General features: G+C 43.1%; 1 protein-coding gene across 2 annotated transcripts in view; it reads left to right on the plus strand.

Moving 5' to 3' along the window:
* The first annotated feature begins 567 nt into the window (after positions 1 to 567).
* Positions 568 to 27,238, plus strand: part of zcchc14 (zinc finger, CCHC domain containing 14) — a 34,857-nt gene continuing 8,186 nt past the window's right edge. Inside the window, exons 1-11 of one of the 2 annotated variants that reach the window (XM_037767541.1) lie at positions 568 to 2,424; positions 3,411 to 3,452; positions 5,844 to 6,077; positions 13,648 to 13,882; positions 20,501 to 20,571; positions 20,737 to 20,808; positions 21,158 to 21,225; positions 21,842 to 22,020; positions 25,398 to 25,434; positions 25,518 to 26,031; positions 26,199 to 26,308. In XM_037767541.1, coding sequence (XP_037623469.1) covers positions 1,972 to 2,424; positions 3,411 to 3,452; positions 5,844 to 6,077; positions 13,648 to 13,882; positions 20,501 to 20,571; positions 20,737 to 20,808; positions 21,158 to 21,225; positions 21,842 to 22,020; positions 25,398 to 25,434; positions 25,518 to 26,031; positions 26,199 to 26,308 — 2,015 coding nt within the window. In that variant the 5' untranslated portion in view covers positions 568 to 1,971. Of the gene's footprint in view, positions 2,467 to 3,410; positions 3,453 to 5,843; positions 6,078 to 13,647; positions 13,883 to 20,500; positions 20,572 to 20,736; positions 20,809 to 21,157; positions 21,226 to 21,841; positions 22,021 to 25,397; positions 25,435 to 25,517; positions 26,032 to 26,198; positions 26,309 to 27,238 lie in introns of both variants that reach the window. The other variant, XM_037767540.1, reaches the window with a different exon arrangement.

Raw genomic sequence — 27,238 nt, forward strand, 5'->3', positions numbered from 1 at the left:
ATTACAACTTTTTTTCTCGTAAACTTCTGACTTTATCGTCATTATATTACAACTTTTTTCTCGTAAACTTCTGACTTTATTCTCATAATATTATGACTTTATTCTCAAAATCTCAGATTTTTTTTTTTTTTCCTCAGTGTTGCCCTAATACTCTGTCGTACCGTCGTACCATAGACCTACAACAATGATAAATAAAAATGAAAATGTAAACAAAAAAAACAGTTATTCATTTCCATGTTTATAAATCCACAAGGAGTCACTGGAGAGGAGCTAAAGAGCCACATGTGGCTCCGGAGCCGCAGGTTGCAGACCCCTGGGTTACACTATCACACTAAACAGATTGCATAGCATCAGTTTAAACGTGTAGGCCTATCTAGCTCTTTAAAAGCTCCAGTAATAAAGCTAGATATGTATGAGCGCATGAGAAAAAGATGTGAAATAACAACAGGGCAGCGGATATCCCCTCTGAGCCAATCAGGAGCGAGGGCCTCGCCTACAGACGGGACTCGCATCCAATCAGAGAAGACTTCAGTGTGGTGGGCGGGTCTTCGTGGTTGATGTTATACACAGCTGTTTTTTTTCTCCCCTTGATTTGAAGACTCATACTCATGGCAGAAAACAGGGAGGCGGAGGACAACATGTTGCACTGAAGTTAGTCACGCACTCTGGACAAGTAGGGGAGCATTTGTTTTTACTAGAAGAGCGAAGTTTGAGGAGGTAATGTCATGTTATTTTCCAGTTGCAGCAGCAGGAGTAGTAGCTTCAGGCCACACGAGTTGTGTTGTTAAACTTGAACCTAGCACAGTCCTGCTAGCGGGGCTTCAGCTCAAAGCTGTGGAAAACCATGAGGACGGAGGAGCAGCTCTCCAGGAAGCAACAGGAGAAGCAGGAGAAGTCTCTGTGTGATTGAAGCGTCTCCTTGAATGGAGCAGAGGTGCTTTGATCCAGTCTGATCCATCCTGCAGGAGGTGTTGCTGTAGCCGTTAGGAGGCAACGGTCCGACCGGTGGAGAGGGACCCGGCGGAGGGACTCCAGGTTGCCGAGCAACACAGACTAGACCAGCTTGGTGATCCATATGAGGCGACCTGGTGAGACTATGGTTCCGAAAGGCCTGCTGCTGCTGCTGTGGGCCGCCAACAAAGGAAATACCAGCTGCTTTTTTCATTTCACAACCGCAGTGTGTGGATACAAACACTGAGAGAGTGAGACAGTCACTATTTTCTTCATTTCACTGCTGCAGAGTGGAAACAACCGTTGAGAGAGTCACTATTGTAAGGCAGGCTTCTCGCTGCCTTAACTATATATAAACTTACTTGTTACTTTATTAAACTACTATAGGGCTGCTGTGGGTAAAGCAAGAGCTTCGTCTGTGCAACAGGCTCCACTTTAATGACTCAACTCAAGCCTATAGGATAATTAAACACCCATTATCCAAAAAGGTGGCACATCACTTCTAACTTCATATCACTCCGCCAATCTTAATCATCAATCACCTTATACAAGCACGTGAAGGTGAGTGATGGTTAAATAGTTCCAGATCTGATTTAAGGAGCAGATTAGGGCCACATCGAGGAAAAACAAAATATCTGAGATTTCAAGAATAAAGTCATATTACGAGAATAAAGTGATGGGTTTACCAGAAAAAAAAGTCTTATGAGAATAAAGTCATAATATTATAAAGTAGTAATTTAACGTGTTATTTTCTTTTTTTCCTCTGGTAAAGTTATGACTTTTTTCTCTTAACGTTATGACTTTTTTCTTCTAATATTACGACTTATTTTTCTCTAACTTAAGGAGCAGAATACAATATGTATACTGTATAAAATAAGTCTTTACAAAAATAAATCTAATCTTACATTATAAGTGAAAGTTGACAAATTAGCTCACACATTAGAACACATACACCCTTCTGTTGTGAAGTGTACTCTCCAGGTGTACTGTGAGTAGTGCAGTCTGGGTGGATGTGTGAGGATGGTGGAGAGCCGCAGCTGTGTCCAGAGAGAGGGGGTCTACCGCTGGTTCTCGTCCCTCGCTTCAGCCCAGAGAGCAGAGTTCCTCTGCGGCCTCCTGGACCTCTGCGTCCCCATCGAGCTGCGCTTCCTCGGCTCCTGCCTGGAGGACTTGGCCCGCAAGGACTACCACTCGCTGCGGGATGCGGAGATCAGAGCCAACAACCCGGCCGACCTGTCGGGCCTCACCAACATCACGGACGAGGTGGTGCGCAGCAAGCTGCTGGTGTCTCTGGCCCTGCTCGGCTCGGACAACAGGGAGGCTGCGGGCGTCCTGTACCGGACCCTGACTCACATAGACACAGTGATCAATAACTACGGGCTGGCGCTGAACGACGGGAGGACCGAGGAGCAGTTCCTGCTGCTGTTCACCATGGCCTCTCACCACCCGGCCTTCAGCTTCCACCAGAAGCAGGTGCTGAGGCAGCAGCTCGGACACATCCAGGACATCCTGCAGGTGAGATGAGGGATGCTTAAAGAGTGGAGAGCCACAAATGTATGTCAGAAACATACTTAAAGGGTAACTTTGGTATTTTTCAACCCTATCTTCCCATGTTTTTTACAAAGTAAATTACAGGTTTGCAGGTGAAAGCTGACAGCCAGCAGGAGTTTGTGATGAAAAATCATGTAGAATCAAACCTGGTCAAAATAACCAGTTTGTATCCACTGAAGTTTGGGACCCTGGGTCCTCTATTACAGCTCAGAAACATACTTAAAGGGTCACTTTGGTATTTTTCAACCCTATTTCCCCATGTTTTTGTGTGTAAGTGATTAATGGGGACAACATTTTTTTAAATTGGTTCAGTATTGAGGGAGAAGGCTCTAACCAGCAGCTGCAAAATGAGCTGCAAGTGCAATTGTAACGTTGCGTTCACTAAAAGTGCTTGTTTTTGCCACTGACAGGCTCAGGTTGTTATTATAAGTGTCTGACAACATTATGAAAAGGACCGTACAGAGAAATTAAACGTTTTTCTTACCTTTTGCTTGATTCAATCTGTTTGTTATTGTGTGTCTCGCTCTGAGAAGTCTCGTTCTGAAATCTCGTGTCACATCCACATTTTCAAAATAAGCTAAATATTCAGCCATGACATTAAAAATCTTTTAGATACCACTAAGCTACGCTTTCTGTTCTCCAACACAACAAACTCTGACATCACCAGCACTCCTCTTTCCTCCCCCCCATTTTCCGCCTTTGTCTCTTCCAGCAACAAGTCACATGACACAATAACAAACAGTAAGCGAAAGGTTAGGAAAAACGTTTACTTCTCTGTAGGGTCCTTTCTACAATGTTGTCAGAAAAAAGGAAAATAGGGTCCCCTTTAACAAATAGACACAAAGTAAAGGCCTGTTGCTGTTCACCATGGCCTCTCACCACCAGCCTTCAGCTTCCACCAGAGGCAGGTGCTGAGGCAGCAGCTCGGACACATCCAGGACATCCTGCAGGTGAGAGAGGGATGCTTAGAGAGTGGAGAGCCACAAACTAATGACAAATATTGTCCAGAAACCCTCACAGGTACTGCATTTAGCATGAAAACTATGCTCAAATCATAACAAACTCAAGCCCAACAGGCAACAACAGCTGTCAGTGTGATGACTTGACTATGACTTGCCATAGAACCCATTTTCATTCACATATCTTGAGGTCAGAGGTCAAGGGACCCCTTTTGAAAATGGCCATGCCACTTTTCTCCCCAAAATTTAGCTTAAATTTGGAGCGCTTTATGACGTGGTTGGTATCAATGGATTCATTAGTTTTTTTCTAGTTTCTCATGATACCAGTATTTTCACTCTAGCCTTAAAACTGAACCCTGAAAGTTGCGTTAATGAGTTAAAGAAATTAGTGGCATTAAAATGAATTTGTGTTAACTTTGACAGCCCTATTCAAAACACAACACAGACTGAAATGTAATCACTTGCGAGATTCTATGTAGATGGGCAGGTCAGGAAACATGTTCTACTGCATACTGTACCATGGGAGTTTATTTCTTGGGAAGAAATGCTACTTTCTCAACATTTAAATGATCCGACACTTAGAACTTGTCTTACAGAAATACAATTTAACACGTCTAAATTCTCCCACTCAGATGCCACCCCATCTGTTCAATGTGATGTGTATTCGTTTAGCGGCTACAAAACCTGCACTGTATAATCTTTTGGGTTTGAGTGGCATAGAAAAAAAACAATATCTAGTGAAAGTCCCACTCGATGGTTGACTGAGAACATGTGGTTACCCACCGTCTGAAGCTCATAAAGCAGGTGAGTTGACCGCATGGTGGACACGCTGCAGGATGTTACTCTGCTATGAATCCTCATCTCTCTGAAGAGGTGCCTGCTTCAGGACATAAGAGTCCCGTAAATTCAGAGCACTGGGCGTTGTTAACCAGCGCTGAGTTATCACCACGTCCGCCCATCCATCAGGCCCCTGGCTACAGGTGAGGTTTTCAGAGGAAAGGAAAAGTCATTGCAGCAGGTGAAGCCCGGACTAATTTCAGGCTTTCCTGAGACCTGGCAGAGGAAATATGTTCCAGATGAGTACAGCACTCTGACATGTTACCTACACACCAAAATTACAGGTGAGACACAGTCAATGACAGGCTTCCTGTTTACACAACAGACCTCAGTCATGTGTCAGTGGTGAACAAAGTAAATTACAGGCCTGTAGGTGAAAGCTGACAGCCAGCAGGAGTTTGTGATGAAAAATCATGTAGAATCAAACCTGGCCAAAATAACCAGTTTGTATCCACTGAAGTTTGGGACCCTGGGTCCTCTATAACAGCTCAGAAACATACTTAAAGGGTCGCTTTGGTATTTTTCAACCCTATTTTCCCATGTTTTTGTGTGTAAGTGACTAATGGGGACAACAATTTTTTAAATTGGTTCAGTATTGAGGGAGAACGCTCTCACCGGCAGCCGCAAAATGAGCTGCAAGGTCAATTGTAACGTTGCGTTCACTAAAAGTGCTTGTTTTTGCCACTGACAGGCTCAGGTTATTATTATAAATGTCTGACAACATTATAGAAAGGACCGTACAGAGAAATTAAATGTTTTTCTGACCGTTTGCTTGATTCAATCTGTTTGTTATTGTGTGTCTCGCTCTGAGAAGTCTCGTTCTGAACAAACAACAAACTCTGACATCACCGGCACTCCTCTTTCCAACTCTCCCGTTTCTGCCTTTGTCTCTTCCAGCAACAAGTCACATGACACAATAACAAACAGTAAGCGAAAGGTAAAGAAAAACATTTAATTTTTCTGTAGGGTCGTTTCCATAATGTTGTCAGAAAAAAGGAAAATAGGGTCCACTTGAGCAAATGGGCACAAAATAAGGGCCTTTCTTAAGTAGAGTATAAATACAGCGGAATGCTTTGGGCCAAACTCGGTCACAACGTTTTGTAACAGTGGTTTCGTATCAAGTGGAGGGGATATGCAAAGGTTCACAGTATTGAGGAAAAAAAAGTATATGCAATATACAGAGAAACTAAAAATAAAAAAATCACCCCAACATTGAGAAAGGCACGACATGCCCAAGGCTTATCTCACTGTGATGGTCTACAAAGACAGAAAAAAATAATAATTAAATGTGACTTGAAAATATCTGACAGTGTTTTAAAGATTAAACTTCAATAAGTGGACAGATTGGGCCATACCCAAATTTGATTTTCAGCATCAAATTTGGACTCTTCAAAGATTAAGTAGCAATCTGTGAAATCATGCTCCTGTCACTTTATCACTACACTACATTTCCCAGTTCAACAAGTGGCTGTACAAGACAGCAAAATTACCTTTTTCTAGCTGTGTTTCCCATTTAGATCTTACTGAACTCGTTGGTTGTTGCAGGTGAGCCGGGGAGGAGGAGGAGGAGGAGGAGGAGAGGCTCAAGCAGCAGGCCCTGGCGGGGATCGAGCTGCCGCGTGTCACTCTCAGCCACATCACCACTATCACCATCAGACTGTGTCCCTGCCGCTGGCCTCATTGTCCCCTGCTGCCTGCTCCCTGCCCGATGCCAGCGCTGCCTACCTGCCTCTGTCTGCCTGCCAGCCCTGCCACACACACTGCACATGCTGGCACAAGGTAGGGAACAACACAGTCAGAGTTTATGTACACTTAACGATAGAGCAAGTTTCAGATCTTCACAAAATATTACACATATGTAATGGAAGGGATTTCCTTGATTTTGATTGGTCGTATGTGGCTCTGGTAGTTTCATCATGTGTTATTCATACTGGCTAAAAGGCAGTTTACATCTTCAGTTGTCTTGCATTCTGGTAGGGAGGGCATGTAAAATAGTTTTGTATGCTGTATGAAAGTGTAGCTTTCTTTGGTGTGAATGAGCTGCCACGTGAATTTCTATTCATGTATGATGGCAATTTTAGCAGTTTCATATCAAGATTGAAACTGCATTTAAAAAAAAAAAAAGAAAGAAAGAAAATGGATAATAAATTCATGCAAATGTGAAAAAATAAATTAACATTTTCAACAAAATGTAGGTAGAAAGCATTCATGTGAAACACTTTCAGTTAAGAATCTTACAAATTAAAACAATTAAAATTCAGACACATAAGTCAAATCATGTCTGTCATCGCCTCCTTTTCCACTTTCTTTTTAGCAAAATTGGTGATTAATGTTTTCTCTTCGGTGCTTTTTTATGGTAATTTATGACGATATGATCATCTATGAGATACAGTAGTATTATGACTGCAATAGCGTCGGATTGCTGCATTGTACAATTGATATAAAAACCCACACCATCTGCCTCTGGCTGCAGATTTGTGGTGCTGTGTGTTCACGTTGTGCCGCTCGGCACCATCCAGACAACAATATGATTTCCTGAAGAAGCATCTTTTTCGTCTTCCGTCTTTCCATTTGTTAAAGAAAATACTTCCCCCACAAAATGACTATTTGTTTATGAATTACACACCCCGTGAGAAGAGTCCTTTACTGTGGAGGCATGCCAAAAAACAAAGTTTTCTTCAAGACTTAAAGATAACACGGGGTGAGTCTTAAGTCACTGTCGTCATGCTTCCCTGTGATTGGCTCAGCTGTTTCAGAGCGATGGGACCAGTTATGTGACTGGCTGAGAGCATATTTATTAATCATCACACCCTCAAGTTTATATTCCACCTCAGCCAGCAGCCCTTTTGCACTTTGCTCTGCTGCACATACATGACCCAAAATAATAGCTGCACTTGGATACGCCCACATAGTCTGTGCACCTAAAAAACCATAAAACTCCACATGCTTCCTTTCTGTCTGTACTCCAAAACACATCAGCTCGGCTACCTCAACAAACTATTATTTTGAGGTAAATGCAATTCTCTAGCAGCAAGATCAGTGGTCAACCATAAAATGTCCAAATATTGATGACAAGAGAGGACAGGAAGGAAAAGACCATAGTTGTTTACAGCTACATGTGGTCCCTCTCAGAGGTGGGGATTTCCCAGGAACTGAGTGGCTCATTAACCCTCTGTTACAGTAACATCTGGGATCATGTTGCAGAGAGCTGACGAGGGATTATTTAGACACGAATCAGGACTCAGAGAAATAAACCTACTCTCTATCAACGCGGGCAAGATTACGAGAGATGGGAAAAGAAAGTTAAAGAAGCATAACGTTGGGTATTTTGTTCCTCTCTTTCACACAGACGTAGACTTGCACACAGAAGCAGGCAGGAATACTGTTTAAACATGTGTGAGCAGTGAAGGGAAAGTACCCAGCTCAGAGAGGAGCGTTTGTATTTAGTGTTTTGTTGCCCTTGGCTCCTGCTTAGTGCAGGTCAGCACATTTCTCTATGCTGAAATCAACCCTCTGTGGTGTGTGTGAGTGTGTCTGTGAGCGTGTGCATGTGTGTGTGTGTCTCCAGTGAATCCCCAGGAAGTTATAAATGCGCTCTCTCTCTCTCTCTCTCTCTCTCTCTCTCTGTGGCTCTCTTTCCTTCCCTCAGTGCTCTGAAGGGTATGACAGGGTTTCATTGTAAACTAGAGTAGTCACGTACATTATCTACAGTAGAGCAGCTTTTAGCCAGGCCTTCTGTCACCTACTGTAGATATACAGTATATGTGACACAATAGCTTTCACTCAGCGTGCATCTCTACTGTAAGCGGTTTACATTAGCTAAAATGGAGACAGGCAACAATGTCAAGTGTATCTGTGTTTTAGGACTGATTTTTCCTTTGAAATATTTGTCCATAACTTCTATCATTAAAGGTCTTTGCATGCCAAGTCTGTTTTTTCGTATGTGTTTTTTTAATCCGTTATCCGATTAAAAAAATGTTACGCACAGAAACCTTACACACAGTCCAATGCATTTTATTTAGAGATGTCATTCGATTAAAATATTCAACCGTGATTAATCGCATGATTGTCCATAGTTAATCGCGATTAATCGGAAATCAATGTACCTTAAAGGGAGATTTGTCAAATATTTAATTCTCTTATCAACATGGGAGTTGGCAAATATGCTTGCTTTATGCAAATGTATGTATATATTTATTATTGGAAATTAATTAACAACACAAAACAATGACAAATATTGTCCAGAAACCCTCACAGGTACTGCATTTAGCATTAAAAATGCTCAAATCATAACATGGCAAACTGCAGCCCAACAGGCAACAACAGCTGTCAGTGTGCTGACTTGACTATGACTTGCCCCAAACTGCATGTGATTATCATAAAGTGGGCATGTCTGTAAAGGAGAGACTCGTGGGTACCCATAGAACCCATTTTCATTTCACATATCCCGAGGTCAGAGGTCAAGGGTCCCCTTTGAAAATTGCCATGCCAGTTTTTCCTCGCCAAAACGTAGTGCAAGTTTGGAGTGTTATTTAACCTCCTTTGCGACAAGTTAGTATGTCATAGCTGGTACCAAATGAGTCCTCAGGTTTTCTAGTTTCACATGATGCCAGTAAAACTGAGCCCGCTACAACCTAAAAATTGCAAATTGTGTTAAAGCGTTAAAGAAATTAACAGTGTTAAAACAAATTTGCATTAATGCGTTATCGCAGTAACTTTGACAGCCCTAAGTTATTGCATAATGTTTTATAAACTCATCATACAGTATATATTGTATGTAAGATCTGAACCCAAAAAGCATTACAGCTCTAAGATACATGTAGAAGAATAAAAAGTACAATATGTTCCTTTAAAACTAGAGTTCAGTAAATGTATATAGTACATACTCATTAAAGTCCAAGTACCTCAAACTGTCTTATGCATAAGACAGCTCGGCCACTGCAGTCTGTTCCTCTTGCAGGATTTTAAGTCAACTTGCATGAGCTTATCTTAACACAAAGCAGCTGGATGCCGAGTCACTTCAGTGGAAAAATAGTTGAATTCGATCTTGCAACAGTGCAGCGGCATAAACAACACATAGAGTACACTGGCCACCTCTGTTGGGCCTACACAAACCCGCATAATCACCCTATTATATGAGTGCTTTATATATCTATAAAAACGTGTCAGAATTAACAGCAGAGTTAAGCTGGCTGTTGTAGGAGAGGGTGGAGGAGTTGCTGTCAGCACACAGTCTGTTTTATAGTTTTCACATTTTGTAAATTCATTCACACACTCCATGTTTTTCTGTTTCGTCCTTGTAATCCTTCCCGCTGATTCATGTTGTTTACATCCGTGCTGTTTTTACTTCATGTACCTACAGTGTGACAGAGTCCGACTCTCCTTCCCCTCTCTAAAAGTCTGCAGACAGAGCAGAGAGTTGGCAGGTCGGGCAAGTAACATGCGGATGTGGCAGTAGCACTCTTAATTGTTTTCAGATCTACGGGCCCATGGCGTGCGTGCGTGCGTGCGTGCGTGCGTGCGTGCGTGCATGTGTGCGTGCAATAGCACATGTTGGGTTTTCCCTCTGAAAACTAAGAGAGCAGCATACTTCTAACTGTAATGTAATCTTTTTATTTTGAATTTCATGAATCAGCATTACGAGGGGTTTTCCTGTTGAACTGTGAGTAGTAACCTTTATTTAAAAAAGGGTAGATACAAACACAGTGCATCTACAAACTGGTTTTAAACATATCAATGTATTCCAGTAAGTATAGTAACTTAAACTGCTCACTGGACCACATCAGTCCACATTATACAGAGCATACTGTCCATTACATTGGAAGGTTCAGTAAATTATTGATTACTCCTTTACCCTTATTTACAGAAAAATCTCATTTAAGTGATGAACAGATACTATATTTTACGGCTCAAATGAGTTCAGTTTCTTTGAATTTCCTTCTGTGTTTGCATCTCATAGATAATCTGTAATTAAACATATAAACAGTGCATTATTATGACAAATCATTTACAGTACTGGCTTTGAGTTGGAGTAGTATTTCATAATCTTGTGGGCTCCAAGGATTCACAAACTGTGTTGTTTGTCTTAATGACTGACAGCTTGTGGTACAGGATTGCCATGTTAATGTTTTGCTTTCGGTTAAACATGCATTAGCCTTCAATTCATGAACAATAGTCTGGGTGATAAGAATCTGTGGTAATTATACAAACTTTTGTTTTTGCCCCTTTCCCTTAAACCTACTTTAATTGTTATTTTTTTAAACTTGGAGGCAGCACAACAAGCTTTAAACACAAAACATATTATCACCTTATAATTCTCCACACAATTCTCCAATTTAATTTAGCAGACGCATTTGTCCAAAGCGACGTACATCTGAGAGTTTGTACAACACAAGCAAGGATCTAGATAGGAAGGAACAATGTGAGCAAGTGCCAACAACAGCTTCAAGTCCGAACGGACACAGGTGCCGACAGGCAGTGCACAGAGGCAACACACGGGGTGTATAGAAACAGATTTTTTTTTGTCATCATTATTATCAGCATCAACAACGTATAAATAGAGATGCATTACATTCATAAATCAGTTTATTAATTTGCTAATTCCTGTGGCACACAATGAATACGGTCTGTCCATAATCTGTCGCAAATGTTAAATTATTTCAATGTATTCGAGGCAAATTACGGACCAAGAAAAACGGAAGGAGGGGTTTCGCAATCACATCAGAAATCACGGAGGTTCCCATAGGAATGAATGAACTTCTGGTTGACTTGCATCTTATTGGTTTGTTTGTAAAAAGCCAGTGTGAACATAAGCCTAACAATTAAAACAAACAATAAATATTTTTTTCTAGGGCTGCACCGATACCACTTTTTTTCAGACCGAGTACAAGTACAAGTACTTACATTTGGAAACTCGCCAAGACCGAGTACCGATACGAGTATTTCTCTGTGCCAAAAGACCCTCGTTAACAGCCAGCTGGATGGTGTGAGCGACATGGGGCAGGCTGGGGAGTCCCGCATACGAGGCGGTGCACCGCGAAGGGCTCTAGGTTAGCTTGGAAAGGCTCGGGGTGAAGGTGCTTCCCGGGGCCGTGGCCAACGTGCTAGCTGCGCCCTCTCTCCCCGCCGGGGACAGACGGGGCCCCCTGCTCCCGGTGCGACTGTCAACCGGGGCGGACTGTCCTCAGTGCGTTCCAACCGTGCCGTGCCCCCAGGGCGGGGCTCGGCCCACTTAAAAGGCGCCAGGGGTCTGCGGCGATGTCTGCAACCCACCCGACCCATCTTGAAACACGGACCAAGGAGTCTAACGCACTCGCGAGTCAGAGGGTGCAAGCAAAACCCCGTGGCGCAGTGAAAGTGAGGGCCGGCGTGCGCCAGCTGAGGTGGGATCCTGGCCGCGGGTTGGGTGCACTACCGACCCGTCTCGCCCACACTGTCGGGAAGGTGGAGAATGAGCGTGTGCGTTAGGACCCGAAAGATGGTGATGAGAGGTTAACGTCACGCTGCCGTAACCTGGTATCGGTGCCGCTGTATCGGAGCCGTTTTGCGAGTATGAGTACATGAGCACAGTATTGGACCCGATACTGGTATCGGTGCATCCCTTGTTTTTTTCCTTGTCCGGTACAAATGAACAGAACTACAGGTGGGAAAGCACCCTTGGAAACTACTAATTGAAGGGGAAGTTATGGGAAAGTACATCCAACACAAACTGAAAGTAAATGACTCATCACAGAAATATTGTTTTGAAAACAGGAGTTCTGGGTTTCTGAGGTGTAATTGAGCAAAGCACGTCAATCCCAATCCTAATCGGAGCAGCAGTCCAGCCAACAGTAAAAAACAGCTCCATGTTTGCGTTTGGATGTCAACTCTTTCTCCCTACAACAGCTCCCCGAGGGCTTTGCTATAAATAAGAGCGTCCTAATTAACCAAATATTGGTTTGTGTGCGCTGCCAGATCTTTCTCCTCACTTTGTCTTAGCACGGTGCCAGCCCGGGAAAGAGCGTCGCTTAGTGTTCGAGTTTGTTCAAGCAATGACGGCACAGCTTCACCGTTGCATTCATAAAGATGGTTATTGAATGTTGCCTTGTGTGTGTTTTTGTGTCCATGTGGGACTGTGAAGGCAGCTAGTTGACAGGAGGGGGAAACTGTGTGGGACCGTTTCCATCTGGGAGCAGACGCAGTGTTCTCTATGTACGTTTTTGCAGTTGACCCATGTGTAAGCAAAGACATACCACCTTGAGGTCACTGTTATATTGGTACCAGTAGGGATGGATTTTTGTCGATGCTACTACTCTTAACGATACTCCTCTGATCGGTTTGGTTATTTATCGATACTCGGTTTGTTTTCATGACTAAATAATTGCTTTTTAATATATTATTTAAAAAAAGAATAAATTCAGAACAGGATTAGAATGTATTTATATTTCAAATATAATTAAATGTTTCTAGAGCAGCAACAGTATTTTTTACAACAGCAAAGTCATTGTATAACCTCAATAATATCTCACTGGAAACTTATCTAAAATGTCAATAAAATAGATAATAGTCCTGAGTGAAGTTTATTAAGAACGCAGAACACAAACATCAGTCAGCATCAATCCTTCCTCCTGGCTTCTGTCCTCCCTCTGCTGATGTGATTCACTGCTGCAGGTACCGCTGGTAGAGAGAGGAGGGGCTGCTTTGTCTCAGCCAGCAGATTAGTTTACAAACATTTTAAGACACGTTGTAAACTAAAGAGTTAGACTACATACAGACTGCTTTTGTTTAAGCTTGTTTGTAACAATTCGCTTTTAGCCGAGCTAGCATGCTGTGCTTGTGTAAACATAATGGCGGTGGATGAGATATGGCGGACAGAGCAGATTGAAATATCGCTTTTACATGTTTACAGGTTTATGCTTGTTGAACAGGTGTATTGATAAAGTATTGGCTATTTACTCCCAAAGGTTTTATTGCACTAACAGTAACAAGCGTAGTTGCTGTAGTTATCTTCACTTCACCTGGTTTACTTCACTGTCTCCCCCGCCGCCTCCCTGCTCTATTTGCTGACACGTTTGTGTGTGTGGAGGAGCTCAGCACTGACACAGATACCAGAGGAGATGTGATAATGAATTACACCAAACCGTTTAAAAGAACCGGTAACGTTGGAGCTAATCGATACTCTGGTCTTGAATGATTTAGCACTGGTGCTGGATTAATACCGGGTTTCATTACCCATCCCTAGGTACCAGTGTGCAAACAAGCTGTACTTGAGGCTAAGGAGGTAATACTGTCTTGTACTAGTGATCCCTGACCTCTGCTCCGTGGTTTTAACCTCTCTTTTACTGAATGACCTCTCACCTCTGCTTTCCAGAGTCAGACCAGAGAAGCCGGCACACTCTCAGGGCTGGGCTCAGGGGTCACCATGGGAAAACGAGACCAAGCGGTCAGCCAGGAACTTACCCCTCCTCACCCGGACCTCCCTCCTCCTTCTCCTAAAACTCCCCCACCACCACCACCACCACCTCCTCATCTTCCTCCTCTCCCTGCTGGGCAGGGCCAGGATGCAGCTGCACCAACCAAGAACCACCAGGGGAAAGCAGGAAAAGGTGAGCTACTGGAGCCGTCATTACAGAGGCTGTTGTTGTTTTATATTCCTACGACATTTCTAAATGGTTGCGTCACTCCCAGCAGAACACTTAAGGTGATCCTGTACTATTTACAGGACATGTGGGCCTCTGTGATGGAAATATTTTCTACTACGCTGTTGTTATTTTGTTACTTTCTACTTTTCTTCATCTCATTGTTTCTCTGTCTGACTTACTGTATGTAAACTCGGAAAAAAAGGTTTGGAAACTTGTGTTTGGTGGATTATTTCTCTGTTGTTACAATGCTAATTGTCATTGTATTTTACATCGTTGGAAAGCTTGTTTTTTTACCTTCACAATGATGCCCAACTTTAAGGATCATGCATTTATGAGATGGGCAGCACAGCTGCTGTTGGTATTCACTCTTGTTGTGAGTTGTTTGGTGGATTGGATGATTGAACTCTCTATCAGTAACAAGGAACAAACAAGACATATTGGCAATTTTACACTTTATTCATTTAATACACCGTCAGGAGCCTCAGTAGCGGTGGAAGATCCATACGCAGCCACAACAGCCTGGCACCTCCTCCTCATGCTGGTCACCAACCTGGTCACACGTTGCTGTGGGATGGCGTTCCATTCCTCAACCAGGATGCAACTTGGTTTTTGCAGAACACCAGCTTCAACTTGCCCTATCGCACGGGCGTAGTAAAAGTAAAATCTGCCAAAATTCTCTGCCAATGCTAAACAGTGTATTCTCCTGTTGGCATTGACTCTTGTTTTGAGCTCCAGGTGCTGGCAATCAGGTGCCTGATGTGCATGGGGCCTGCTGGGTGCTGCGCCCTATTAAAGTGATCATTTGGTGTCTGCTCCAAGCATCGGCATGCCAAATTTGTCTAATCTGGATAAGGCCCGTGCGATAGGGCAAGTTGAAGCTGGTGTTGCGCAAAACCAAATTGCATCCTGGTTGAGGAATGGAACGCCATCCCACAGCAACGTGTGACCGGGTTGGTAACCAGCATGAGGAGGAGGTGCCAGGCTGTTGTGGCTGCGTATGGATCTTCCACCGCTACTGAGGCTCCTGACGGTGTATTAAATGAATAAAGTGTAAAATTGCCAATATGTCTTGTTTGTTCCTTGTTACTGATAGAGAGTTCAATCATCCAATCCACCAAACAACTCACAACAAGAGTCAACAACAACAGGAGAATACACTGTTTAGCATCGGCAGAGAATTTTGGCAAATTTAACTTGGGCGCTCCCCACATAATCAGCTGTGCTGCTCATCCCACAAATGCATGATCCTTACAAGTTGGACATCATTGTGAAGGTAAATAAACAGGCTTTCTAACAATGTAAAATACAATGACAATTGACATCGGAACAACAGAGAAATAATCCACCAAACACAAATTTCCAAACTTTTTTTTCCAAGTTTATGTATGTGTATGGCCTCATTCCGACCCTCCATCTGTGCGTGTCATGTTATACACCCAGTTAAGCCCAGTTGAACAAGATGTGGCATGCTGGCACATCTGAACACTACAACTAGGCTTAAGAATGCTGCCCTAAGGCTTAGGTGTGTGTGTAATAATCACTCCCCTTTTTGCTCTGTTTTGGTCTCTACCAACTCCTTAGAAAAAATGTCTACAAGTGTAAAACGATGGTATCTAACCGAGCACTGTATACCATCATGCAATGCGCTGAAAGGAAATGGCAGACGGACGAGAGGAAAGAGAGCAACGCGATTGAGACAAATCTTGTCTCGTTGCAGCGTAAAAATAATATATTTAATGTGAGCAGAGCAGCGCATCACAACACAAACAGCCACAAAGTACTTATTTATTTGGGAAAATGCGCTTATCGCCCCTACATTCACAACTGCCGGTAATTCTTACCTTTCATAATAAAACCCCTAGACCTATACGCTGCATCACTGCTTACCAAGGAGAATTTAAATTCACTCATAGCATTTCGCTAAGAGACAACTCAACAAAATAGCTTACAATATGTATTTATCACACACAAAAATACATGTCAGTGTCCAGTATTTATTATGGTCGGTCTACCAGCAGACGTTGATCTGGCAAAAACATAATTTACGGCGCAGAGAAAAATGACCCAAGTAGTGTCCGTGTTCTTTTCATTTAGCTGATTAGCTCACTATATAGTCCTCTATATCAGAGGTTCTCAAACTGTTTGGGGCTAGGGACCCCTTACAGGGTAGAAAAGTTCTCCAAGGAACCCTTCATTATCATAACAATTAATCGGAATCGACAATCGTAAGCATAGGCTTACTACCATTTGTACTCTTGGTCATTTAAACTATTTGTATTGTAAAACTTTTCAACCTAAATACTTAAAAACAGACCTGTTTCATAGTGATAAACAGAAACACATTTCAATTTGAATCATGTTAATACCAACGTCCTAATAAATCCAGACATTTAAAATGACCAGTTTAATGCTGACTTTCAGTAAGTTCTTCAACTTTAACACGTATTGCTCCTTATTCAAATTATTGGCAGAAAGCTCTGAACAAATCATAACAGAAGTTATTGTAACAGTGTTGCCAAACACATCATAGTAATTAAGCATATTACTTCAAAAAATAATTTGATTGGAATATTTCCGTTGCATTTGAGGGAAGTGACTGATTGATGACAGATTGATGTGATGTGTCACAATCATATCAGAGTTTCTATTGGCCCAAAGCTAATGTAGATGGTAGTAATGGACACAGCATGCTTGTTTTATTGGTGCAAATGCTCCCTATCTGTAGATATGCACTTCTTAATTATACAGCACAATGTTATAATTTATAGAAAATGATTTTGCAGAGACTTCTTTGAGAATCACTGCTCTATATAGTCCTCTACATAGAAGTCCCTGGATAGTGAGTAGGGAGTAGTGAATGAATTAATGATTTCAGACACAGCCTAAGTCACAATCCCACTTACACTGAGATCATTTGATCACCTAGGATACCTTCCATTATCATTCATTTGAAATCAATCAGTCAGTGACCAGCTGGTGTCTCGGGGTGTACAGTATGTGGTTTTAGTCGGGGCGAGCCTCTCCAGGCCAGTCTGGTATTGTCTTGGCCCCCTGCCTCTGTCTGTAACACAATACTCAACTATCTCACTACCTCATGGTCACACCACATAATGTAGCTGTCACCAGCATAAATCTCACACGCACACACACGCACGCACACACACACACACACACACACACACACACACACACACACACACACACACACACACACACACACACACACAAACACACAGTTGTATTCAGCATGTGCAAACACATAAAGCACAGAGAAGCGTGCACACACACACACACACTCTAACAGGCACACACAATTAAGTTTATATGCCATGCCCTACCATTTTCCCTGTGTGTGTTTACAGATTTTGCTACCTGCCGGGCAGAATGAGCCACACCTCATGTGTTTGTTTTACGATGTGTGTTTTTTTTTGGCACACACACACATAAACTGTAGTTGTAAAGTAATAAAGACACAGAGGCAACATGAGGGATATATATCAATGCACAGTATCATCTCTTTAGGAGATAATTGAAACTCTTCTTTTGATCACGTCACTCCTGGACTTCATAAAGTGTGTGTGTGTGCGTGTGTGTGTGTGTGTAGCAGCCTAGATTAGGGTGAATGGCAGGCAGCATTTAGAGCCTTCCACAGCTGCTGCCCAACACGCACACAGCAAGGTGTTGAGGGATGTGTGTGTGTGTGTGTGTGTGTGTGTGTGTGTGTGTGTGCGTGTGTGAAAGCGACTCCTCTCTCCTTCCTCCTTTATCCCCCTCTGTATTTGTCTCCTCCTCCACTCATGTCTTCCCTTCCCCTGCTGCTTGTTCCTGCACGCCTCATGTGGTTTCAGATGGAGAGTTTTGGAGTCTAATGTGTCTAAATCTATACCCGGAGGTCTCCTGCAAACACCCACACACACCATCCATTTAGCGTTCCCACCATTTCAACTCATTCTCACCTTCTATCTAATGACATGGATCTAATGGCAGTGGAGCAGCCCTAACCTGCCTCTGCACCTGAGGCATGCATCCAGACATAGAAATAGACATTATGCGCAAATAATCCAAGATGTGTGCACACATGTGAATGCAAACCCTCTTAAAGGGATAGTTTGGGTGTTTTGAAGTGGGGTTGTATGAGGTACTTATCCATAGTCAGTGTATTACCTACAGTAGACAGCAGTCGGCAAGCCCCCAGTTTGGAGAAACAGACAGGAGCACCTGCACCGGAGCAAAGCAATGTACTGCTGTGGACGGGGGTAGCATCAAAACAGATTTTAGCCACCTAAAAAAAACTATATCTGTTTAAGTTTACACTATATTTAGATTATTTTTAAAGCTTTAGCTTTATAAGACAGCCCTTTATGACGGGGAACTGAAGCCGTTATCCATCTATGCTCTCTTCAAAGCCACCAGACTCCATTGACAAAAAACTTAATTTTACCTTGCAGAACATGGGGGTTTCTGGTCTACCGATGCCTCGATCGGTTAAGGCTGGCCCACACTAAAAGCAGATTTTGAAAATGTGAGAGACTCCACACATATCGACATGTTATGTTAAATTTAACAGTTTTGTTCCTATAGTGTGTGGTGAGCAACGATTTGGCCAAAACAGCACACCACACACTAACAGATTCATGAACAACAAGAGTTCCGACTCAAAAAAATAATAGAAATCTAATGTAAACAAACATGGTGGACGACAAGCAGGAAGAATTAGCGATGTACTACCACTTTATGCTTCGCATTTGCAACAGCCGCGGCCTCCATGACAGCGGTTGTTGTCCTTCCACTTCAGTCAGCTTGGTTCTCAATTGTTCTTTCCCACGTGACTGCATCGTCAGTTGTCCTCGGGGATCCCCAGACATAAGAAGATATCCCATCGGAAATATTGAACATGTTTAATATCGGAGCGGCCAGAATGAACTTCCGAATCGATCGGGGGATGTAAAAAAAACACTCTTAACATACCTCACACAAAATCTGGAAAGATAATCTTAAGAACCATCAAAAAATCTGGACTTTGCTGACAACTGTCGGAAGGGGGGAATCGGGCCCAAAATCGGCTTTAGTCTTGTGTTTTATGTGCCCAGCATTAGTTCGTTTGTGTTATTTTGTGACTTTGGTGAATCCGAACTAACCCCTTTAAAACACCAAAGTCACACAATAACACAAATAAACTAACCAATTGATGCAGCAGTAGACCAGCAACTCCTGTGTTCTGCGAGGTAAAATTAGTTTTAGTCAATGAAGTCTGGTGGATTTGAAGAGAGCATAGACAACAGTTTCATTTCTCCATCTGAAAGGGCTGTCTGAAGGCAAGGCAAAGCAGTGATATATTCTTAATATAGCATAAACTATGATTACACATTGATTGTTTTAGGTGGGCCTTTCTTTTCGGAGGCTAAAATACATTTGCTGCTGCCCCTGTCCAAAGCAGTACAGTACATTGCTTTTCTCTCGTGCTGGCACTCCTGTCTGTTTCTCCAAACCAGGGGCAAGCCAACTGCCATCAACTATAGGTAATACACTGATAAATAACTCATACAACCCTACTTCAAGAAATCTGAATTATCCCTTCAACTAATGTGCGACAGATTTGCATCCATATATTTATTGTAAACAAGTGCTACATGCAGAAAAAGAGGGTCATTATGTTTTTATACAGGAGGAGACTGAGTTTAACCTACAAATTTCACATTATAAAGTCATAACATATCAACTTTAAAATACAAATATTATGTGTTCTCAAGCTACACTGGATGATTTTGGGTGAGGTGATCATTTGGCCTGGGGAAATGTCATTTCAGAACCACAGAACAAGGAGACAGAGGATTTGGTGCCAGATATGACGGCTGGATTATTACTCAGATGATAGTCTTGGCCAGTACCAGAGTTATAAATGTGATACAAATAGCTGTCGGCTGCTGGTGGACAGAGTACAGGTGGGACCAGACAGATAGAATCCCAGGTGGGGAACACCATCCTGTATGAGTTGTACAGTAGCAGCTGTGGGAAGGGATTTGGCAGGACAGAGCTTCTGTCCAGATGGAAAAAGTTTTTCCTCGCCAAAATTTGATGTAACTTTGGAGCGTTATTTAACCTCCTTCTCGACAAGCTAGTGTGACATGATTGGTACCAAAGGATTCCTTAGATTTTAGCCCGCTAGAACCTCCGAAAGAGCAAATAGCGGTCGGGCCCGTCGGATTTTTAAGAGGTAAATTAAAAATCGATACAGTGTTTTGGAGAATCAATACAGTATCGCACAACATAATATCACAATACTCGTGTATTCATATTTTCTTACACCCATATACACTACTGTCATTTTGTGCTCAAACTTAAGTGCACCAGCAGTGCAGTCGACTGGCGAGCTCACATCGCAGTCTGTGTAGTTACACCTGATGAAATAATTAAACTACTTCACTTGTAACTTACTGGTTTTGTCCTCAGATAATTTCTTACTTTCGAGAGGAGGCCAAGTTTAAATTCTCTATCAACTCTAAATGACTGATGTGATAAAGCAACTGTCTCTTCTTGTGAAGTGTGTTTAATCATCTCTGAAACGATCTGTGCTTCTTTCAGTGGTGATTGAGAAAGTGGTGCTGAGAGGAGTGACGCACACATCTGAAGACTCTAGTGAATATGTGTTCGAGGTGGGTCCAGTGTAAAAACAGACAGCTGCTCACGCTTCCAAATGTTCTCTGTTCATCTCTTCATGTTTTCACCCTTTCCTTCCACCTGGTTTTCTACTCCTTCTACTCCATCACCTTCACCTTCCCCTTCTCCCCATCCTTCCTCCTCTCCACTCCCTCCTCCAGGCCAGCTGGTCAGACGGTTTTGTGTCATCCGTTGTCAGAAGTCAGCAGGAGGTGACGGAGCTGCGGACCCAGGTCAGTACCACCACTGAAACACACTTTCCCTGTTTTATGATAATAATCTCAGACTACGCTCAGGTTGAGAGAATAGTAACAGTTCTTCACGGCTGTTTATTCTACAGATTGACCCGTCACAAATGTGAAAAGCTTATGAAATTATGAATGAATGAATGAGTTAGTCTCTTTCCCCTATGTTTCTGATCTAATTATGGTCAACAGATATTTGGTCTTAATTGCGTGATGTATTCAGCTGTTTAAACTGTCAGGTTTTATAGTCATGAATAGCTCGGTATCATCAGCATAGAAGTGTAATACTGTAACACAGTGCACTTATTTTAGTATATGTTTTTTTTCTCTCTCTAAGCTGTCTCAAGCATTTCCTGATGATGGAGTGGAGAAATTCCTCCCTCAGTCCATAGAGCTTGACCCCAGGTGAGTCCCATATCACTTCCTGTTTATTTTTGCCCTTGAAAAGGCCATCAAATAAAACAATGATTTAAAGAAAGAATGAATTTAACCTAAAGGCAGGGAAACGAGCAAGAGTACACTAGATTTTTAGAATGAACCGGTGTTGCTAACTCTTTTCCAATGAAAGTAGTTAGCAGGATTTGCAAAAGTTGCTAAATCTAGCGAGAAAGTCGCCAAGTCATCGACACTGGCAGTCCGTCCATTCAGGCCTCCCCTCAAGATTATCATTATGAATGTAAACAACGAACAGAGGGTGAGAAGAGTTGCTACAGCAGAGCCGGTATGAGAAAAATAAAGCGTTTTTTGAACATTACAGCATGTAAACATGTTCTAGTAAAAACCCAAAACACAAGTATGAACCTAAAAATAGCATAGAAAAAGCACAATAGGTCCTCTTTAAAATGTTGATATGCGTTAATATGCACAAAGCAAATTCTTCAGTGCACCTCCATGGTGCGGCTAGATGTGATATAGCATCTCTTCTTTAGTTTTTAAACCCAGTTGGCTTCCTTTGGCCTCCCTGTGTCCGTCTGACTTCCTGTCTGTCCCCCTGCTGTTCCATCTCTCTGCCTGCGCCCAGGTGTCTGACAGCGCTGCCCTGCCATGTCCTCCAGCACCACAGCATCCAGCTGTTCTTCACCTCCGCCAGACCTCTCTCACCCAACTGTCCTGCCCCCCTCCCCTTCCCCCTCCCTCCATTATCCTCCTCCCTTCCTACTGCTCCTGTAGCCCCGACCTGCCCGTTCACCTCCAGCTCTAGTAAGTCTTTATTGTTTTTTTTGTCAATAATGTTTTTTTCTTAAATTTTGGGATCTTTTGCCTTTTTTATGTAGCGAAATAGGAGACTACATGTAGCAGACAACATCAGATTTAAACCATAGACTGTATAAAGACATGACAACTCCCCAAAAGTGAAGCCAAAACCTCTGGATCGCCCCCTGGTGGCTGGCTGCAGTATAGCTAAAAAATCCTGCCTTCTCCATGTTAGAGGATGGGACACGGGCCAAACTAGAAAGTCAAAGTACACGTCAAATACATTTTTCCCAAAAGATGATTTCTTACATTTTATGTAGTTATATTCACGCTGATGTTTGTTCAAATTTTAACTTTTCTGATAAGTTTGCTTTTGATTAGTTATTTAATGCTGTAAAAAGACGTCATGATTGACATCTGACATTTGACATCTGACCACGATACCTCGGCTCCAGCCCCCCAATCACTACTGCGCTGACTCTGGCTCCAGGCTATTTCTGTAGAATATAACACTAGTATAGATATATACTAGAACTATTGAATGTTATACTATTGAATGGCGGTCTGGTAGCCACTTTCAGTCCAAAATGGCGTAAGCATAGACCAATTGACTTTCACTTCTTGGCAATATACGTTCTTTTGCTCCGGTATACGGGATATTTTGGCTTCACTTCTGTACAGTGAGCTGAAGTGGAGACGCGTCGTCCATCTTTATATACAGTCTACAGTTTAAACTCCAAATGTCATGAATGTGTGGCTGTGAATAAAACCAGCGAGTCTCTAAACAGGGCAGCAGGGATATAAAACAGGAGATCCCTATTCTTAGACGCAGTGAAGGGAAGGTGCCAATGAGGGACGAGCAAGATGAAAGATTTCATGTCTAGGTTTTGGTGTTGGAGAAGAGAGAGACAGAGAGAGAGGGGAGTGAAAGAAGGGGTAATGGAAGGGACAAGGCCGTGAGTGTTGGTCTTGGTTGGTGGCAGTGAAGAGGTGAGAGAGGTGAGACTCCAGGCAGGATTTTCAGTTTGTGTTTTGGAGGTGTTGGAGGGAGCGGACGGGGTCTATTTTAGTCTGGTGTGGGAATTCAGCGTGGCATGTTTGTGTTGGGGAGCCTAGAGTGTGGTGACCTCATGTTGGTGTGTGTGTTTGATTCTATGAGTGTGACTTCATCCCGGAGAGTATTTATAGCCTCAGTGCAGTGTATATCTGTGTGTGCGTGTACTTTTGCATGTGGTTCTACCTCTGTGTGTAGGTGTGTGTGTGCGTGCCAGACTCACAGGAGACCCCAGGGAGGCCAAGGCTAATATGAAAGTGTCTAACTGTGCTGTAATTTGCCTCCACAAACACACAGAGCTCTGCCCCCCCCCATTACAATATATCACATTCCATTCCTCATAAGCTGGATATGAGGCTGTAATCACATGTATTGCACTGAACACATGGGTAATGGGTTTATATCACGAAACACACAGCAGACACCGCTTTCAGAAAAAAACAAAATGAGTCTGCAGGTTCTTAATAATATATTGATAAACCTTGCATGGACACCAGACCAGCATATTAGATTCTTATGTAAAGCATGAAAGCAGTGAATGAATGTAATGTTGCAAAATTCCCGTAGCACTATTATATTATATTATATTATATTATATCATATCATATCATATCATATCATATCATATTATATTATAAATCTGGATGCTAATTTGGAGAAAAAAAAATTAACTGATAACCGTCTCTCGTTAACCGATTATTAACCATTAAGCGACAAAATTTGTGCTCCGCATGCAGCGGTGCGTCTGCTGCAGTGTATGAGCACAACAGACAACTGAGTCCCCAGTTCACCATCAGGAGAGCTACTGTAGCAGCCACGGTGCTGCATGAAGTGTCGCAGACATGCAGTCACTTTCCCAGTAAAAGTCCGCCACCACCACCGCATCATTTAGTTTAGTTTAGCAGGTTGTCAGCTGTGTGTCTGCCCGGCGTAACGATACTCTGTCTGCCCGGCGTAATGATAGCGAGTTTCCAACAAACAGTGTGTGTGTTTGTGCTACGTTACTAGCTCTAGCAGTGCCCCGGTGGCTTCGTGCTAGCCATTGTCACAGACACACGGTCTGTCAGCGCTGCGTAACTTTAGTGAGTGTTCAACAGACCGTGTGTGTGTGTGTGGCGGTGGTGAGTGTGAGGTTGTTGGTGGCGTTGGTACAGTTTATTTGTCGGTGAATAAATGCTATGAGGCTACAACTCCTCAGCTCTGTGCTCCGCTCAAGACCGGAGCCAACTTTCTGTATCTGCAACTCTGGCTCAGACTCTCTTAAGGTGGACTCTTAAGGTGGACCAGCTTTTCTCCTTAAAGTGACAAGTTTTTCTCAGTTTTTTTAATTAGATATCAATTTTTCTTTTAACCGATGGCATTAATCAGTTAAAATGCTTAATGTCGGTTAACGATTAAACGGTTAATATTAACATCCTTAATCATATGTGATAAAAACGATGTATACTGTGGCAGCGGCGCCGGAATGAGTTTTGAAGTGGGAGAATATCCAGTTTTGGATGACGTAATACAGTGTTTCCCACAGGATTTTGTGAGACTGTGGTGGGTGGACCTCTGACCCTTTAGGGGGGCCCGGGGGCATGCTACCCTGGAAGAAAATTTTGTAAATTTTAAGGTTAAATGCCTCAATCTGGTGCACTTTGAGAGCAAAATTAAGAGGTCGGGTGGGTTGCCGACATCACTGCAGATCCAAGAAGCACTGAGGACAGTCTGCCCCGGTTGACAGACACACCGGGAGCCTTGACCCTCCCCACAGGGAGAGAGGCTGCACTGCACAGTGAGCACTTCACGGCCCCAGGAAACGGAGAGGTCCGGGCGAGGGGTGCTGTAAAACTCATAGTCTGAGCTGCGGGCCACCTTCACCCCGGGCCTTTCCAAGCCAACCGCGCGGAACCCACCCGTTGAGAAGTGGAAAAATATTTTCTGATCATTATAAAACTGTAGCGGGCTAGATGTCAGACCACTTTGATTTCATTTGAATTAGGCTACACAATGGTTGATTATGATTGGATAAAGGTCCAACATGTTAGACGCCATATACACATTATCCCCAATGTTCTACCTGGCTTAGACGTTATCACTTTATTACCATAACACCTGCAAGTTGTTGTGATGCACTGATTAACTCACTGCGTGATGTATCAGTTCATTCGATATAGAGGTTTTTATTTAGTGTGCTATGTGAGATGTTGAGGCCAAGGCTCAGAGTGTTGAACATTGAAACTCTGTTGTGAAAACGGAGCCAAAGAAGTTGCAAAATACTGAACATAAATGAGTTTATTAAAACAGTTGATGATGAAGGACTTTTTGTTTTCATTCTGTCCCTCAGATCTTGGCTGTATGGTTCAGTACAGAGGAGGTAACAGGTAAGATCTTTTCTCTCTTTGTATTTCTAGCGTTTATCATCATCATCATCATCATCATCGTCTGACTGTATTTCCTCTCTCAGGGCGGTATACAGAGTGGCCAGCGTCCAGCCCGTCGTCAGCACCCACAGCTCTGTCTTGACTCGCCCCTCTCCTCACCTCTCCTCCCTCCCTCCTCCTCTTCCTCCCTCCATTCCTCCTCACCAGCACTCCCCCCAGCTGTCCTCCCTCCCTCCCCATGTGTCAGCCCTGTCCACCCAGTGCCCCTTGGCTGGTGGAGGTGATCCCTCCTCCCAGCAACATCCCAGTCAGTCACACTCGTACTCTCAGCAGCACCACCTTCATCCACAAACCGGGAGTCAGTGCGGTTCACAGCCTCAGTCCCTGCACCTGTCCCATTCCCAGCCAACGTCCCACTCACATTGCCAGTCCCTTTCATACCCCCAGTCCCACTCCCTGTCCCGTTCCCAGTCCCATACACAGGTACCATCCCAGTCCCAGCCCAACACTGCAGAGCAGAACGGCATCCTGGACTGGCTGCGCAGGCTTCGGCTCCATAAGTATTACCCTGTCTTCAAACAGCTCACCATGGAGGAGGTGGGTCAGCTTCAGATGTTCTCCTGTCATTTATTTATTCAACATAATCTTACAGGAAACAACAAGTACGCTCAATATCCCACTGAAATCAGCATTTCAAGCTGTAGTCGTGTGTAACAGTATGTGTGCTTTTCCTAAACATGTTTTTTTCCCTGTGTTACCTACAGTTTTTAGCGCTGACAGAGGAAGACCTGAACAAATACGACCTGACCCAAGGAGCAAAGAAGAAACTCAAGACTCAACTAGAGCTACAAAAAACTCAACTAGAGATACAAAAGTAAGTAGATATCACTAATCACTAATAATATTGGTATACCAAAGCATAGCATTGCTTTATTTGTAGTTATTATGTGGTAATTAAGGGGTATTAAGTAAGGGATAATAAGCCGGCTAAGCTAATAAGCTAATAACTGCAATGTCAAACTTAGAAAGAGCATAGCTAACTTAAAGAGATAGTTTGGGTGTTTTGAAGTGGAGTTGTATGAAGTACTTATCCATAGTGGGTGTATTACTTAAATTAGATGGCGGTAGGCACTTTGTATCCTAAAACTGAGCCCACTACAACCTAAAAATCGAAAGTTGCGTTAATGGGTTAAAGAAATGAGTGGTGTTAATGCAAATGAATTTGAATGCGTTATTGTTGTTAACTTTGACAGCCTTAAGCTAGAGTAATTAATCACTGAGTCAATATTTGAGAGGCAAAGATAGTATAGTACAACATTCCCTTTGCTCTCTGTTTAAAGTCACGCACTCTCACACTCAGTTTTGGCAGTTTGTATCCTTTGTATGTAAACTCCGTGGAAGTGAAGTTAGACCCTGCTTTCTGAGTAACATCCATCCTTTTGGGCCAAGAGCGGCTTAACATGCATCCTCTCACGTTCTCGCATGCTTAGAATCTGCCAGAACATCTGGAGAAAATCACGAGAGCAATTGGATTTAGGTCAGGGGAACGTGAGGGCCAGTCAATGGCATCAATGCTTTCGTCATCTAGGAACTGCCTACACACTCCGTCCACATGAGGCCGGGCATTGTCCTGCACCAGGAGGAACCCAGGGCCCACTGCACCAGCGTAAGGTCTGACAATCGCTCTGAGGATTTCATCCCTGTACCTAACAGCAGTCAGGGTACTGTTGGCTATGACATGGAGGTCTGTGCGACCCTCCAAGGATATGCCTCCCCAGACCATCACTGACCCACCACCAAACCG

Source organism: Sebastes umbrosus, chromosome 4, assembly GCF_015220745.1.
Source record: "Sebastes umbrosus isolate fSebUmb1 chromosome 4, fSebUmb1.pri, whole genome shotgun sequence".
NCBI classification, from domain to species: Eukaryota; Metazoa; Chordata; class Actinopteri; order Perciformes; family Sebastidae; genus Sebastes; species Sebastes umbrosus.